Here is a 17,284-nt window from a genome sequence, read left to right as displayed (position 1 = left end):
TAAATCATTGTGTCTCAGACACAGCCACTACTCTCCTCTGTCCCAGCTAGCTGGCCTAATCCAAGCCACCTTCACCTATCATGAGGACCAGTGCTACACTGTCCTCATTCTCCCGCTCCAAGCCACTCTCCACACGATTATCAAAATGATCACTGTGAAATGTAAATGGGACAAGCCACCGCTCTGCTCAATGGCCTTCCACTGTCCCAAGGAAGAACATCTCTTACGCGCTCGGTCGCTGACCATCTCTCTAACCTCTTTTCAAGTCACACCCCACCATCACCCACTGCGTTCCAACCACACGTGCCTCTTCCGGCCCCAACCAGTTCCTTCCTCTTAGGGCCATCTGCTGCCTCTTCCGCCTGGACCACTCATTCCTGCCTCTTCAAATGGCTGCTTCCTCCGATCCCTTTGGTTTTCAGCTCCTCAAAGAGGCTTTCTTTGACCTCCCAAGGCACAGTAGGTAATCCTGTCCCTTCACCCTGTTTTTCATAGTCACTTACTTGTTTAATGTCTGTTTCCCCCACTCTGGACTGTAACTGCCTTGAGGGCGAGTTCTCTGTTTTGCTCACCTCCATTTTCTCAGGCCTCAGAACAGTGCCTGGCACATGGGAGGGACTCGGGAGATACTCGGGAATGAATGAGTGCCATTATTACTAATTATTAGTAGTAGTAATATTATTACTATTATTATTGCTCTCATAAAGCCCAATATGCTTAATTCTTCACTAGTTTTACATAAAGTCAGCATCACACTATTAAATAGTCTCCTATGATTGTTCTTTAATTGTTCTCCAGAGTCTTTAGGCCCTTCTGACATAGAATCTTATCTGGGACTGTCCACCACCCTTTTGGTATCTTTTTTAGGACAAAACAGGATAAATGAGAGTCCTAAATAAACGGCCACTTGTTGACTAAAGAAATGAGTGAATGGGCGCCTGCGTGGCTCAGTCGGTTAAGCGTACAGCTCTTGATTCCGGCTTGGGTCACGATCTTGCAGTCATGAGACTGAGCCCCACGTTGGGTGCAGAGCCTGCTTGGGATTCTCTCTCTCTCTCTCTCTCTCTCTCTCTCTCACTCTCTCTCTCTCTCTCTCTCTCACATTCTCTCTGCCCCTCCCCTCCTCCCTCAAAAAAAATAAACATTTTTTAAAATAAAATCAGCACTAAATAAAGGCTTTCTTATTTCTTAGTACACATTCATTAGTATACATTTTCTTTATACTCATTTATTCAGTTAACCTTCTATATTATGGATTAACTTTAATTACCTTAAAAGCTTATTATAATCTTACCTTCTATAACTCAGTTATATAGTTTTAGCAGATTTGATTCTTTGTATAAATATACTGTATATATGAGCGTGCGATATTTTTTGTGCGGTCCCACGAAATTAAGATTTTTCAGGAGTTACTACTTGACTTTACTGTGAACTCATTAACAAAAGTATTTTTTCAAAATAATTTAGAGACCTCTAAAGGTCACTATTCTCTACCCTTCACCTTTTATTCTTGCTTTATGAAACCATGAATGCTCAGTATGCTGTCCGTGAACCAGATTTAGCATGCTCAACACAGAGTGCATTGGATGCTCGATATTTTTAGCTTTAAATCTAATTGACTTGCCTACAATACTCTCTTAGTCAAGGGGACCTAACCACCCGATCCCTTCTACCATAGTTTAGTTGCCACTTCTAGGTGTCATGCTAAGAAGCTTAGGTAGTTACTGTCACTGAAATTGAATGTGAAATTAAACTGGGATGGTGCAGACTTGATTCCACTGAAATTACAGCATGATGCTGGGGAAAATTGCTACGGAAAAGTCTGATTCATTTTTGAATCACATGCAAAACCAAAATAAGCATTTTCTCAATTCACCACTGTACCCAGAAAAAAAATTCATATTGCCTGCACGGAAATGTGGGCATCTTGTAAAAATAACATGCTATATCCCTGACCTAAATCACAGCAACTAGAACCACGTTATATATGCCTAAGAATAAAATTCAAGAATACACTAATAACGGCAGTATTTTAAATACATATAAAATAATGACAAAACTACAAACAAGTTATAACCAAACAGAAAGCCAAAGAAAGTATACAAAAGTCACTATTAGCAACCATAGTCCCCATTGGTATATAACCTCCCTGACCCCGTGAACAGATAAGCTCCCTGAGGACATACAGGCTGTTGTCTGTTTTGCTCATTCCAGTTCTTACAGATAAGAACAACACTTTGCACACAGCTACAGATAAGCAACAAATACTATGTATCAAATATTTAATATTATATATTAATAATCAATAGATATTAGAGAAAAGAATGTTCTGATCAAAGATTTTTGTTTAAAGCAGGAAAACTTAATTCTGAAGGAATATAGGAAGCAAGAAGCATAAAACTAAAAATGTGATGGCCACAATTCAATCTTTATTTGGTGATTCTGTAGAAGTCACCAGAAGGTAATTATTAGGAATAATAGTTCAATTACATTTTCAGTGTTGTAGAAATACTATTAATATAAATTTAAGTCAACAGAATACCAAATAAGACAGCTATGATTTCATAAGACTAATTAAGGTATTTTTGAGCTACTGAAAACCTAACTTTATTAAATAAAATGTCTCTGCTGAGAAAATAACTAAGAAACATTTACAACTTAAGGTCTGTATTCCCCCGTTTTCATCAGTTAATTTCCCTAAATATTGTCATCATAATTCAAAACGTGTATATTAATGCGTCCTCCACTCCGCGATTAGGCACGAAAGATCAGCCACCCAAAGCTCTGAAATTTCCTGACAACGACAACTGTGCTACTGGAAAAACGATAAATTCGAATCTTATTTTGTACCAACTTACTCTAACTTTCGGCAAGACTCTCCGAAGTGTCTCAGCAGGATTCTGTCGCACCAAAAATGGAAGATTTGCAATCACACTTGTTCCTTGGATATCTTGACCAGCACTTACAAAGAAAACACAGATTTAAAATTTGTAATTACAAGCCAAATGCCTGGGTTACAATCATAAAAGGCAGGGATTAATCTGCTTTTCATGATAAACACTCAGACATTTGACAAAGTTTTAAACTTGAAACACAGCATTTAGTTATAAAAGTAAAACCAGACCGAAATTTCATTAAGCAAATCTTATAACAAACGCATGAAGATATTAATCACGCTTATGCTAAAACGCGATTCTCTCTCTACATACAGGTCTTAAATCTAAAAGTCTTGAGGCCATTTTTAAATACTTACTTTAAAATTCTACCTCATGTTTCCCTGTGATCTGCCAGTTTACTCTACTTTCTAAAAAAAATACAGAGATGTAAATTTTCACCATGGCTAAGTATTAACCATAACCAGAGCAGGGATAGCAACAAAACAGACTACTGCAGATTCACACAACTTTTTTCTGGCACAGTGAAGTCACTGTTGCACTAGGCTGACACTAAGAGTTGCCAGAAACTTCTAGAAGGTATATTCAGTTTCCTTAAAAGTCAGGGAGATGTATTTATACAGTACCTTTTAGATATAACATTCATTAGGTCACTAAGCCTGTCCCAGAATAATCTCAGTGACACTCTACGGGCCTAACTAGCTTGTTAAGGGTGTTCAGATTCTTCTGAAAAACGATTTCCGTGCAGAAAAGTCTTTGTTGTCAAAGCATTAGCTAAGCAACATGTGCATGTACCTGAAATGTGCATTAAAAAGATACCTAGTAAAAGTGGCATCACCTCATATGGAAATGCTCCTTTTTCTTACCCGATACCACCTGACGTGTTAATTAATTGCTGATGCCATGATATTCATCTTAAATGAAATGATTTTTACTTATCTCTTCAAACGGAACTTTTTTGATTCTCTGTAAGACCTCAACATGGTTTCTTAAAGGACTTCTTACAGTATTACATTTACGGGCTGCCAAGTTTAATAAGTTCTGTTAAGAAGAAGCATATTCTGATTCTACCCGGAGCTGCCCCACTGTGAAGAATAGCTATCCCCCTGCAGCAATATGGGAGTGAAATATAGGTCAGCACAATCCTCTCACTATCCTTGACGCTCTCGAAGTGCATGCTTTAAAAGACAAAAAACCGAAAAGGAAACGAGTAGCGAGTGAAATGGGGGACGTAGGCCAAGATGAGAAGATCAAAAAAGAGAAATTAAAGTTGCATATACTACGGGTGCCCCTTGAACAACATGAGGGCTAGGAGTGCCCTCCCCCAACACAGTCAAAAATCGGCATATAACTTTGACTCCCCCAAAACAGAACTACTATTGACTGGAAGCCTTACCAATAACATAAATAGTTGATAAACATATATTTTGTATATATATTATATACTATAATCTTATAATAAAGTAAGCTAGAGAAAATAAAATATTCTTCATAAACTCATAAGGAAGAGATAAATACATTCACAGTACTGTAAGGTATGTACTGAAAAAATTTTGCATATAAGCGGGCCTGTGCAGTTCAAACTCGTGTTGTTCAAGGATCATCTGTACTTCTAGTGGGTCAAGTGATGGCCTTCCATAAGACATGTCTGCAGCCTAACCCTGGAACCTGTGAATGTTATCTTCATTTGAAAAAGGATCTTGAGACCAAGAGACCATCCTGGATGATCCAACTAGGCCATAACCCCAATAACAATTGCCCTTAAAAGACACACTCAGAGAAGACAGAACGGGAGAAAGAAATCTGATCACAGAGCAGAGACGGGAACAATGCCACCACAAGTCAGGGGATACCAACAACCCCCAGAAGCCGGAAGAGGCAAACAACAGATTCTCCTTAAAGCCCCACTGACACCCACATTTCAACTTGGTGATACTGATTTCAGACTTCTGGCCTCCAAACCCATGAGAGACTAAATCTCTGTTGGGTTTTTTTTTTGTTTTTTTAATTTTTGTTAACTTTTTTTTCAGATGCAAAAACTTTTTTAAGTTTATTTATTTATTTTGAGAGAGAGAGACAGAGAGAGAGAGAGAGAGCGATAGCGCATGAGTGAGGGAAGGGCAGAAAGAGAGGGAAGAGAGAATCCCAAGCATACTCCATGGTCAGCACATAGCCCGATGCAGGGCTTGATCTCACGGGCAGTGAGATCATGACCAGAGCCGACATCAAAGTTGGATGCTTACTATCAACAATCGCCAAATTATGGAAAGAGCTCAAATGTCCATCAACTGATGAATGGATAAAGAAGATGTGGTTTATATATATAAAGGAATCCTACTTGGCAATGAGAAAGAATGAAATCCTGCCCTTTGCAACAAAGTGGATGGAACCGAAGGATATTATGCTAAGTGAAAGAAGTCAGAGAAAGACAGATATCATATGTTTTCATTCACATGTGGAATTCAAGAAACTTAACAGAAGACCATGGGGGAAGGGAAGGGGAAAAAATAGTTTCAAACAGAGAGGGAGGCAAACCATAAGAGACTCTTAAATACAGAGAATAAACTGAGGGTTGGTGGCGGGGGGGTGACATGAAGAGGGTAAAATGGGTGATGAGCATTGAGGAGGGCACTTGTTGGGATGAGCACTAGATTGTTCTATGTGAGCGATGAATCATGGGACTCTACTCCCAAAGACAAGAGCACACTGTATACACTGTATGTTAGCTAACTTGACAATAAATTATACTTAAAAAAAAAAAAGAGTTGGACACTTCACTGACTGAGCCACCCAGGTGCCCCTCAGATTCAAAAATTCCTAACAAAATATTAGCAAACAAAATACAGTAACATGCAAAAGGAGAAATTATAAACCATGATCAAATGGGTTTTACTCCAGGGATGCGAGGCTGGTTCATTATCCAAAATCGGTGTAATCTATTATATTAATGGGTTAAAGAAGAACAATACGCATGATCATATCAATCAATGCAGAAAAAACATTTGACCAAATTCAACACATGAACACTGAAATTATAAATACATTACATTTGGAAAATGAAAAACAAAAGTATGAGTTTAACACAATTTATATCAAAAATCTAAACAAGATTTTTGGGAGACGTAGACAAGATATTTCTAAAATTTATATGGAAAGGCAAAGTAACTTGAATTCTTGAAAAGACAAAAATTATACAAATGGAGAACCAGATTAGTGGTTTCCAGGGTTTGTTAAAGATGGGTATAGGGTAGGAGAGAAATGAACATAACTATACAGTGATAGAAATCTTACCTATCTTGATCATATCAATATCAATATCCCGGGTGTGATATTGTACTATAGTTTTCCAAGATGTTCCTATGGGGGAAACCAGGTAAAGGGTATGTGGGGATCACTGTATTATTTCTTACTACAGTATATAAACCTGCAATTATCTCAAAATAAAAAGTTCTATTTTAAAAAATCAATCGATACGACAGAATTCTTTAAATACATGAGCATCTCAAAAGATGTAGAAATCTGACAAATCTAGCATTCATTAGTGATTTAAAACTATCAGCAAACCAAAAAATCCTATGAAAGAAAGAATGCCCTTCAGATAAAGGGCATCTATGAAAAACTTACAGCTTACATCATACTTAATGGAAGAATGAATGCTTTCTCCCTAATCGGGAACAAGAGAAAGATGTTCACATTACCACGTTTATTCAACATTGTGTTGGAGGTTTGTGTTGAGCCAGGGCAATAAGCAGTAAAAAGAAATTAAAGGCTTATGGATCGCAAAGAAAAAAGTCAAATTGGCTTTGTTCACAGACAACATGATCGTCTACAGCAAAAATAAAAAATTTATATGGAGATGCAAAGGATCTGAAATAATCAAAGCAAATTTGAATACAAACAAGGTTGTAGCAGAGCTAATACTATCTTATTTCACAACTTATTATAAAGCGACAATAAACAAGATACTATGGCACTGGCATAAAGATAGTTATGTAGATCGATGAAAAAGAAGAGAGTGTCCAGGAAATAGACCCAAATTGAAATAAGTGATTGATTTTTGACAAAGGTGACAAAATGATTCAATGAGGAAACTGATCATCTTTTCAACAAATGATGTTGTCACAAATGGATAACCATATGTACAGCATAATGAAACTCTCCCCAACCTGAAGCAATATATAAAAAAGTAACTCAACGTGGATTACAGGCTTGAATGTGAGAGCCAACACTGGGGCGCCTGGGTGGCTCAGTGGGTTGAGCGTCCGACTTCGGCTCAGGTCACGATCTCGCGGTCTGTGAGTTCCAGCCCCGCGTCAGGCTCTGTGCTGATAGCTTGGAGCCTGGAGCCTGCTTCGGATTCTGTATCTCTCTCTCTCTCTCTGCCCCTCCCCCACTCGTGCTCTGTCTCTCTCTCTCTCTCTCTCTCTCTGTCAAAAATAAACAAACATTTAAAAAAAAAGAGCCAATACTATAAAACTTCTAAAGGAAAACTTAGCAGAAAATCTTAGTGACCTTGGGTTTGACAAATACTTCCTAAATAGGACACAAAAGACATAAATTATAAAAGAAAAAAATAAAAAGAACTTCATCAAAATTAACAACATTTGCTTTTCAAAGGCACTGTCACAAAAACAAAAAGGCAAGCCACAGACTGGCATAAAATATCTGCAAGATGGATCTCCAACCACAACTTCTACCTAGAATATACAAAGCACTCAAACTAAATAATAGTAAGAACATCCAAAACAAAACAAAAAGAACATCCAATAAAAAACAGACAAAAGGTTTCAAAACTTCACCAAAGAAACTCTACAAATGGCAAACAATCACATCAAAAAGGTGCTCAACAAAACCAATCACTAGGTAAATTCAAATTACAACCACAAAAGATACCACTGCACATCCACCAGAATGACTACATTTATAAAGACTGAACGTACCAAACGTTGGCAAGAGTAAGAACTCTCACCTACTACCAATGGAAATGGGAAACGGTACAACTACTTTGGGAAAGTTTGACAATCTCTTAAAAGCTTACACGTACGCCTACCAAACAACCTAGATTTTCCACTCTTAGGTATTTACACTCAAGAGAAACAAACGCATGTATTCACAGAAACACCGGAACACGAATACTTCTCACGGCTTTATTTGTAATAGACAAAAACTGAATGAAACGACCCAAATGCTCACTAAAAGGGCAGGCAGATAACCAAATTCTAACATATCTATACAGCAGAATACCATTAGCAACAAAAAGGAATGAACTATTGATACACACAACATGGATGAATTTCAAAACAATTATGCTGGATGAACGAAGCCGTGTTAAAAACAACACATGCTACTGTATGATTCCGTTCATGTAAAATTACAGGGATTGCACATTAAACTATAGGGACAGAAAGCAGATCAGCCATTGCTCGGACAATGGGGGAAAAAATGAAGTTGGGATTACCAAGGGGCGTGAGAAAAGTTTCAAGGGTGACGGACAGTTTTATTATCTTGATCAGGTGAAGATTTCATGGGCACATACCTATGACAAAACTCATCAGATTGCATTTTAAATATGTGCAGTTCTTTGCATGCTAATAATACTTCATTAAATCTGTACAAAATGAAGGATATAAATACAAAAAGACTGATAGAAGGCCGCCTAGGAAGACGGCAGCAGTAGACACATAGTTTTTAAAATTTTCCTGAATTCACCATAAAAACAGAGCAACGAGGAGAGTAAAATAAAAAAACTCATGCACAACAACATAACCAAGTGATAAGATTTCCCACATAAACCCAAGACACATGCACATATGGACAGCAGCTAAAATTATGAACGATTTTGAATAGCCAGTACCTAATGAGCTCAATGTGTCCATAATAATACCTGAAAGAGCTCACCCAGTCTTATCCTTATGAGTTCTCAAAACATCTAGAACAAAGGCCCACACTGAAGAAAAATTCTAGGAAATAGAATCTGAACTCAACAGATCACAAAGAGAAGACAAGGTCCAAATAAATGTAGAGACATGGAGCCCAGAAACCTCAGAAAGTAAGGCATCCTATTTTGAACACAAGCTAGAAATATATGAGGGAGTTCTAGAATCCTGAAATCAGAAAAACTACCCTAAGGGGTGCCTGGGTAGTTCAGCGGCTTAAGCATCCAACTCTTGATTTCAGCTCAGGTCATGATCTCGAGGTCTGTGAGCTTGAACCCCGCATCAGTCTCTCTGCTGTCAGCGCAGAGCCCGCTTGGGATCCTGTCTCCCTCTCTCTCTGCCCCTCTCCCCTCAACTCTGAAAAATAAACAAACATTAAAAAAAAAGACAGTGAAAGACAGACATGCCCACAAACAGCTAACTATAAACTACTATTTCTCCGCAAGCAAAAAAGAAAAAAAGAAAGAAAGAAAACGTGTAAGGTATGGGGGAAAAAAAACATGTCATTCATCATTATGAAAACTCAAAATCGGGTGACAGAACTCAGGAAAGAAATGAAAGAAAATATTTCAAAAAACACTAAACTAGAAAGAACACAAGGGTGAATGAATACATTAGATAATGCCCTCAGAAAAATACAAGGTAGTAAGAAGAAAAATTTTTAAGTACAAGAAGATGAAAAAGATTTGAGAGAAAGCGATATAAAAGGTAGGCAAAGAAGACCCAACTCCTACTTTTAATAGGAGTCCCCAAAGAAAAAATCCAAAGTAAGGGATGTGTTTCAAAAAGAAAAAATTATAAAACTTCTTTTAAACAAAAAAAAGATTCAAAAGAGCACACCATTTACCTGAGAAAATCAATCTAGCATCACCAACACTGAGATGTACCGGACTTTAAAGCAAAAGAAAATCCTTTGGCAACATCACCAAGTTACTCAGAAATAAAATCAGATTGCCATTACATCTTGAGAGCAGTGAGGTATTAGAAAACCAAATTAACAGCCTACAGGTAACACTGCTTACCGTAAATAGGACGTGAGAAAACATACAAAGAAAGTGACCCCCCATTGTAAGCACCATCATCTCTAACACACATAAAATCTAAATTTAATTTCTACAGATAACTTATGTCTGCCCCGTCTCCCGCTCAAGGAGAAAAATGTGTAAGAAACCCTACTTTACACAAGGTAACTATTAGCTGAACCATACGAGGTTGCCAACATTAGATATTACTGACTTCCAACACTGGCGATTTCATGTCTCCAATTTATACAGTGAGCTCAGCAGGAATATATTAAGTCAAACACCTCGAGGAAGTGTGTACGGGTTGGTAACCACAATATGCTAGAGCAGTGGTTCCCAAACTTTGCCGTGTACCAGAATCCCCCTGGGGCACCTGTTAAAACTAGGCCCTACCGTTCAGGGATGAGGACTCAGTAGATCCTGGTGAGGCCTGAGAACCTGATTTCTAACAAGTTCCCAGGTGATGCTGCTGCTGCTGCTCTGGAGACAATACCAGGAGAGCTACCATGATAGAGAAAGAATTAAAAATTCAAAAAAATAATAACGATAAAGAGAGGACACTGCAAAATCCTTCACGTTTTTTAGACTCGCTGGGCGAAATAAACCAAGGGCACAGCCGCCGTCTGCCCAAAGGAAGCAGAAGGCCCACCTGATGTGGAGTAATTTGTTCACCGCTGTCAGTCCTGGCACCAGGGCTCCTCTTCACAGGAGTGTTCCAAGTGACGTGGCGGCCACAGTTAGCCGCCGTGGAGTAACATGTAGTCTACTCAAATGCGCATTAGAGACAAGCACGCGGAGAAGTGTGGGACGGGGATGTGGATCAGACACAGGAGACGCAGCCAAGAGTAGACTTGGCCAGATACTAAAGTGAGATACTGAGCTTGCATGCCGGGAAATGTCTTGGGTGCTGTGCACCTGCCACCGTCCCCTGCTGACTTTGGTCACCGGATGAATAAACCACATATGCGTGGATCTATGCGAGCCTCACTGATTGGAACGAGCCCAAAGACAATCAGATCTAAGTCACCAGCATAAAATTCGGTTTATTGATATAGGATATGTAATTTTAAAATAAATGTTTCATCGATGTTATAATTTTTTTTTTTTTTTTTTTACAAAGTAAGATTCCTAGACTTCAAAACCTACAACTTTCAACTGAAAGGCACAAGGAACCATCATCCTGGCTACAAAATGAGCTGTTCCTCCTTGCCCCAGTTGTGCTATTCTTTGGCACATGTTCCCTTTCTAGAATACTCACTCCGAAACAAAGAGGACACAAGCCCACTCAGCAAACCATTCCCCTAAAACTAAAAAGAACTGGGTTAATCATCTAATATATACACTAGTGGCTAAAAAGGAAAGAGGAAGGAAAAAAAAAGACTAGTTAAATAAATGAATTTAGGACAGCTATCTTCTAAATTCTAAATTAATGTTACTAATTATCGTAGTCCCACTGGGAGATGCGCCTATTATAAAGAGCCATTTATAGTCCCATCTTCAACCAATGAAAAACAAGCCAATCCACTCAAGCATTTTTTGGTGTAATGGTTTCAGTCTTCCTGGTCACCAATGGTCACCATGCCATTGTCATGGGTAACCTCAGCATTCAGGGGAATAGCAAACAGCCAGTTCTTGACCCCCTCTAATCCAATGAGGTTCCGCCCAAATTTTACGTTCTCCAATTCTTAGCACAATATCTAGCACGCAGGAAAATCTCCATAAATATTTGTTCATTTAAACTGAATTTGTCTCCACTTCACATCAGCAGCCATGGTCACAGGCTGGATCTTACACCCTTACCTAGAAATGCTCATCTCTAAGAGAGTCTCAAACCCTGGGATCTCACTTGCTGCCCATACACTCTCACTTTTCTATTTCTCTATTGCTAAATCCATTTTTCACCCTCATCCCACTTCTAACTCATCAATTCCTTCTAATTCTCCAGTTTCTAATATTTCTCCTAGTGTCTCTTTCTTTCTCCCCAGCCTGAACCTGCCTGGCTGTTACTCCAACTACGTACACTCTCACCAATCACCTCCTTCTTCAATTCTCCTCCTCCTCCCTGGCAGCAACAACAACAAACATAGTATCTAATACTCTGCCTGCCCCATATTATGGTCAATGAGCTCCTCACCCGCAGTCGTATTATTTAACTCTCGCAATCTCATGAGGTCGATTAGGTACTTTTATTAGCTCCATTTTATAGATGAGGTCAGTAGGATTTAGAAAGATTACCGCACAGAGTTACCCAGACTGTACAACTCCAAAACCCACGCACGACACGGCCTCTCTCTTCCAACCTGTGCCTCCAGCCAATACCAAACTCATCCATCCGTGTTCTCCGTCCCATCCCTGCCCCTAAGCTGTGGAGAATTACTAGAGAAACTGTATAACTAGGTTGTGTAATGCTTTTTAAAACATATGATTTCAAAAAAAGCTGACCCTCGATGATGCTGGAGGGAAACAGAGTGATCATTTGTGGGAAATCAAAAAAAGGACCATGGCAATGCAAGCTGGTGCAGCCACTCTGGAAAACAGTATGGAGATTCCTCAAAAAACTAAAAATAGAACTACCCTACGACCCAGCAATTGCACTACTAGGCATTTATCCACGGGATACAGGTGTGCTGTTTCGAAGGGACACAGGCACCCCCATGTTTACAGCAGCACTATCAACAATAGCCAAAGTATGGGAAGAGCCCAAATGTCCACCGATGGATGAATGGATAAAGAAAGTGTGGTGTGTGTGTGTGTATGTATATGTGTGTATATATATATACACACATATACATACACACACACACAATGGAGTATTACTTGGCAATCAAAAAGAATGAAATCTTGCCATTTGCAACTACATGGATGGAACTGAAGGGTAAGGTCAATCAGAGAAAGATAAGTATAATATAAAAACAGGGAGGGGGACACAACAGAAGAGACTCATAAATATGGAAAACAAATTGAGGGTTATGGGAGGGGTTGTGGGAGGGGGGGGATGGGCTAAATGGGTAAAGGGCACTAAGGAATCTACTCCTGAAATCACTGTTGCACTATATGCTAACTAATTTGGATGTAAATTTTAAAAAATAAAAATTAAAATAAAAAAAAAAGAGCAGACATGAGGCAGCACTTCTGTTTATCTTAGCTAGCCTAGAGGATGAGACAGATATGAGGAGTAACCTCAGGGTTGATATGGCAACTTTTCTTTCATTTACCATCTCCACTCTGGGCTGCTTTGCCTGCAGCACAGTGGTCCATACTCCAATTCACCAATTTACCTAACCTGGCCCTATTCTCCTGTGAAAGCAGCTTTTCTGCTTTAGTACTAAATTGGGGGTAACTCCATCTTGAATATCTAATCTTGTTTATTTCATATACCTATGTATTGGGCACCTTTGTGCCATTTCTATTTTAGGCCTTTGCCTCTCCCTATTTTAGGGGCTCTGCAACCCCTCTATTTTGGGGTGCCATTGTACCTCCCTAATCCTGGCACCTTTGCACGTCCCTATTCACGGGGTGCCTTTGCACCCCCTATTATTGGAGTGCCAATCTGGTTTACCTACACTCAGGTGTGAGCATTTTATGACTTTATATTTCTTTATGCCTTATCAACCCACTGGTGTAAACCCAGGGGTTTCCTAAGCTTATCTCCCACAGATTTTATGTTATATAGGAGAAAATAAAGTTTGAAAAAAATGTATTTCCTCACCATTATAGAAAAAAAAAAAAAAAAGGACCAGAAATTCTTAATATATTGTATTGCCCAAACCACTTTAACGAACATTATCTTGGGTCTCCAAAAATAATACTATCTGTGCTAGTTTAAGAAACGCATGCCCTGGGGCACCTGGGTGGCTCAGTCAGTTAGGTGTCTGACTTCAACTCGGGTCATGATATCACGGTTCGTGGGTTTGAGCCCTGCATCGGGCTCTGCGCTAACAGCTCAGAGCCTGGAGCCTGCTTCGGATTCTGTGTCTCCCTCTCTCTCTGTCCCTCCGCTGCTTACACTCTGTCTCTGGCTCTCAAAAATGAATAAGCGTTTAAAAAAAGAAAAAGAAAGAAAGAAAAAGAAACCCATACCCTTCCACAAAGAATAGAGCCAGAGATCCGGAGACTGACAATACCACCTTGCCTCAACCTTCTAAGAGCTCAAATCTAATGAGGAAGACAGATGCACACACTAAGCATTCTGACAATATAGCAAAAACTCCTATCTCTTTTCCTAGCTGGCCAACCCTCACTGTGTATTTGATCCTAAACCACTGGAGAAAGGGAGAGGGGAAGGAAGGGAAGCTATCCAAAAACTGATGACATAACACGATCAGTCACTACTAGAGGAAATTAATCGGAGAACTCTAGCTTCGCTACTGTTAAACTTCGTGTAGGATCTTAAATGATTTGTATATACACAGTCTGTGATCCTAATCCTAGCAGCTCTCATTTCAAACTCAAAAATATAACACAGAAGCTGTCGATAATGTGTTTGAATTTATAACAAAGAAGCAGATGCCTTACAGGCCTTGTTTTGAGTTTGCAATGAAAAGTAAACCTCACGTAGTTGACATTTAATTCTTTCTTTACCCAAAGTAAATCATTTAACGATTTGTTTCAAGGAATACAGCAAAATAAATTAAATGATGAGCTCAGGGAATTAAACTTCCAAGAAAGACAAAACCTTCTTTTAAGACAAAGATGACTCAGGAATCTAAAGCAGAAGATGCACAATACCAGCCCACAATATCAGTAATCTTCCAAATGTGGCATATTTTCATATGTTAGCACCATAAAATTGAATCCTTAATAATGTTATACCTTCAAAGTATCAATCTAAAAGGTTTATATAGTTAGGGAACCATTCAACCTTGCTTAGACATTATGCTTAGAATCATAGAAACATATTGTATTTTTTAATAGCACCAGACAAAGAGTAAAAGTAAAATTAACTTTTAAGGATCTACTATGTGCCAGGCAAGACACTTCACATAATCACAATAATCTTCACGATGTAGGAGCAATATATTTCTATCCTTACTTTACAAATGAGGAAAACTGAGGCCGGGGGGGGGGGGGTGGGGTGGGGGGGGAGGGAGTGGCCGCGGATGGGAAGCAACCTACCCAAAGTCAACCAACTACTGAAGATTAGAGCCAGGTCGGATTCCAACCTATGACTTCTAAGCCCAAACCTAACCTATGGCTGCTAGACCCAGGATAATGTCACATCATAAGAAGGGGCTAACCCGTCAGCCTAAAAATGTCTCCAAGTTGATAATGCTGCAAGAGAAAAAGTCACGTGATTTACCGAGCAATACTCATGTTACAATAAATTCTTTAACTGACAATTTCCACTCTCTTTTACTATCACAATGTCACATCAACAGAGCCTGCAGAAGGTGCGTGTTCAGTGCGAAGAAGAGACAAACTCCTCTCTTGATTGAACCAAGTCCTACCAGTTCTACAGAGAGTACTTCCTTTTGAGTGGCTCTCCAGCTTCATGTATCAACAGAGTTCCCTTCCCCTTGGTCTACCAACAGAGGGACAAACAGCCGTCTGACTCCCCAGGTATGCATCTTGGGATTACATTCACTTCCCCTTCTCCCTCACACCCCACATCCGATCTCACGCAGTTTACAAGATGAGCATTATCCTTACTTGTCCTGGTGGGGAAAGAACTTATTAAGGGGCAATTATTAACTAGATCGAGACTATATATGACATTAACTTTGATATGTTTTTATTTTATTATACATAAATATTATTAAAATTTAGGTTCAGTTTTATATATATATATACACACACACACACACACACACACACACGCACACACATATGTGTATATATTAATACATACACACACAAAAACGTGTATACATGCCAGGTCACAAATTTAAAATGTATTTCTTACTATGGGTCATGTTAAAAAAAAAAAAAAACAGTAGAAAATGATTGCTCCACAGAGGACAGATTACAAAGGTCTGCCCTAAATAAATAAGCTATAGCAGATGCGTTGAAAGGTATGCAAAATAGGAGTTCAGGAATAACTATACAAACTTGAACGACTTCTGGGAACAATGTAATCTCACTAATTATTTTTTAATCGGTCTTTCTACTTCTCCATTAACAGAGTAGTAAAAATCTTTTTAAAAATACTTTTAAGGAATATATAAACATAACAGGACAGAGCAGGGGAGAAGGGATAGCGGAGAACCAGCTGGTTTATATAGCTGCCAACCCAGTAAGCAAGAAACCCGAGAGGGAAAACAGAATAGTAAAACGAGACAAAAGCAGGCCAAATCCCTGGCACCTACAGGAAGAAAAGATGATAAGCAGCCATCACAGGAAGGGGAAGAGACCTGATTCCTTAACCTATAGAACACAGGAGGACTGATATGCTCAATAATTCAGGAAGTACTTATAATCAGGACCTGCCGGTTCCGGATTTTCCAACATCACCCAATGACACTTTCTGCCTCGCCACAGACAGCGAACGCTAAGTGCTTATTATACACTGGACAGTGAACAAAGCCCTGACAGGCATATGGTGGGTACAGGAGACACGGCCCTTGCCTTATTAGAGCTTCGCAGTCAGAGAAGACAAGTAGTAAATAACAATCAAGTCAATCACCTCAACTGTGTCAAGATCTATGAAGGAACAGTACAGAGTACTACTGAGAACATCACTTAACTTAGAGGCCAAGGGGGAGCTTCCCTGAAGAGCTGAGACCCCAAAAATGGGTAGAAATAGGTAAAAGGGAGAGTAGAGGGAACAGTATATTCAAAGGTTCCCTGCTAGATGGGATTCATTCAATCGTTTATTTATAAAGATGTACTGAACACTTACGATTTGCCAGTCACTGTGCTCTGGAAGTAGAAAGAAAACAATAAAAACCAAGCACTCTGATTCTGTCTAGCTAAATTAGAGTGGAAAAAGAAGAAATGGCTTCTTGCAGAAATAAGATCAACAGGACTTGAGACAAAACCAATTGCTGAGGAAGAGTACAAAATCATTCCCAGGTTTCCCTCCAGTATGATTTAAAAGGATGGTCAGACTCCAGTAACAAGAGAAGGCACATTCAGATAAAAGGTGATGAATTCAGCTTGGGGCATGCTGAGTTTGAAAAGCCAGCAGGCCATTCTGGAAGAGACATCCTAGTGGACACACTCAGCAAAGAGACCTGGCCTATAGTTCACATGAAAAGCCCAAGGCTACAGCCACAGATTTGGAAATTACGTCATGGAGAGGATCACGGAAATCTAGGGGTGGATAATATGACCTGGAAAGAGAGTCCCTAACAATATACAGGGGTTCCTGTTGGCTCATATTACAGCAAATGAGGCACCAAATTGGAGGAAATGTAACACAAACAAGTCAGTTATAAAATTTAAAAGCTCCTCAGTCCACCCAAAATCAATATGCAAAAGCTGCCTGAAATGG

The 17,284-nt window shown here is 39.2% G+C and overlaps 1 protein-coding gene across 3 annotated transcripts in view; it reads right to left on the bottom strand.

Moving 5' to 3' along the window:
- The window catches only part of PPP4R4 (protein phosphatase 4 regulatory subunit 4), a 105,340-nt gene that overhangs the window by 67,552 nt on the left and 20,504 nt on the right, over nt 1-17,284 (bottom strand). For 2 of the 3 annotated variants that reach the window (XM_042990460.1, XM_042990459.1), the window contains exon 3: nt 2,859-2,961. The exons of the other annotated variant lie outside the window; for it this stretch is intronic. In XM_042990460.1, coding sequence (XP_042846394.1) covers nt 2,859-2,961 — 103 coding nt within the window. The remainder of the gene's footprint in view (nt 1-2,858; nt 2,962-17,284) is intronic. 3 annotated transcript variants of the gene reach the window in all.

The sequence above is a fragment of the Panthera tigris genome, chromosome B3 (assembly GCF_018350195.1).
Source record: "Panthera tigris isolate Pti1 chromosome B3, P.tigris_Pti1_mat1.1, whole genome shotgun sequence".
NCBI lineage: Eukaryota > Metazoa > Chordata > Mammalia > Carnivora > Felidae > Panthera > Panthera tigris.
The sequence above is the reverse complement of the archived record's forward strand: the minus strand, read 5'-3'. Positions and strand labels throughout refer to the sequence as shown.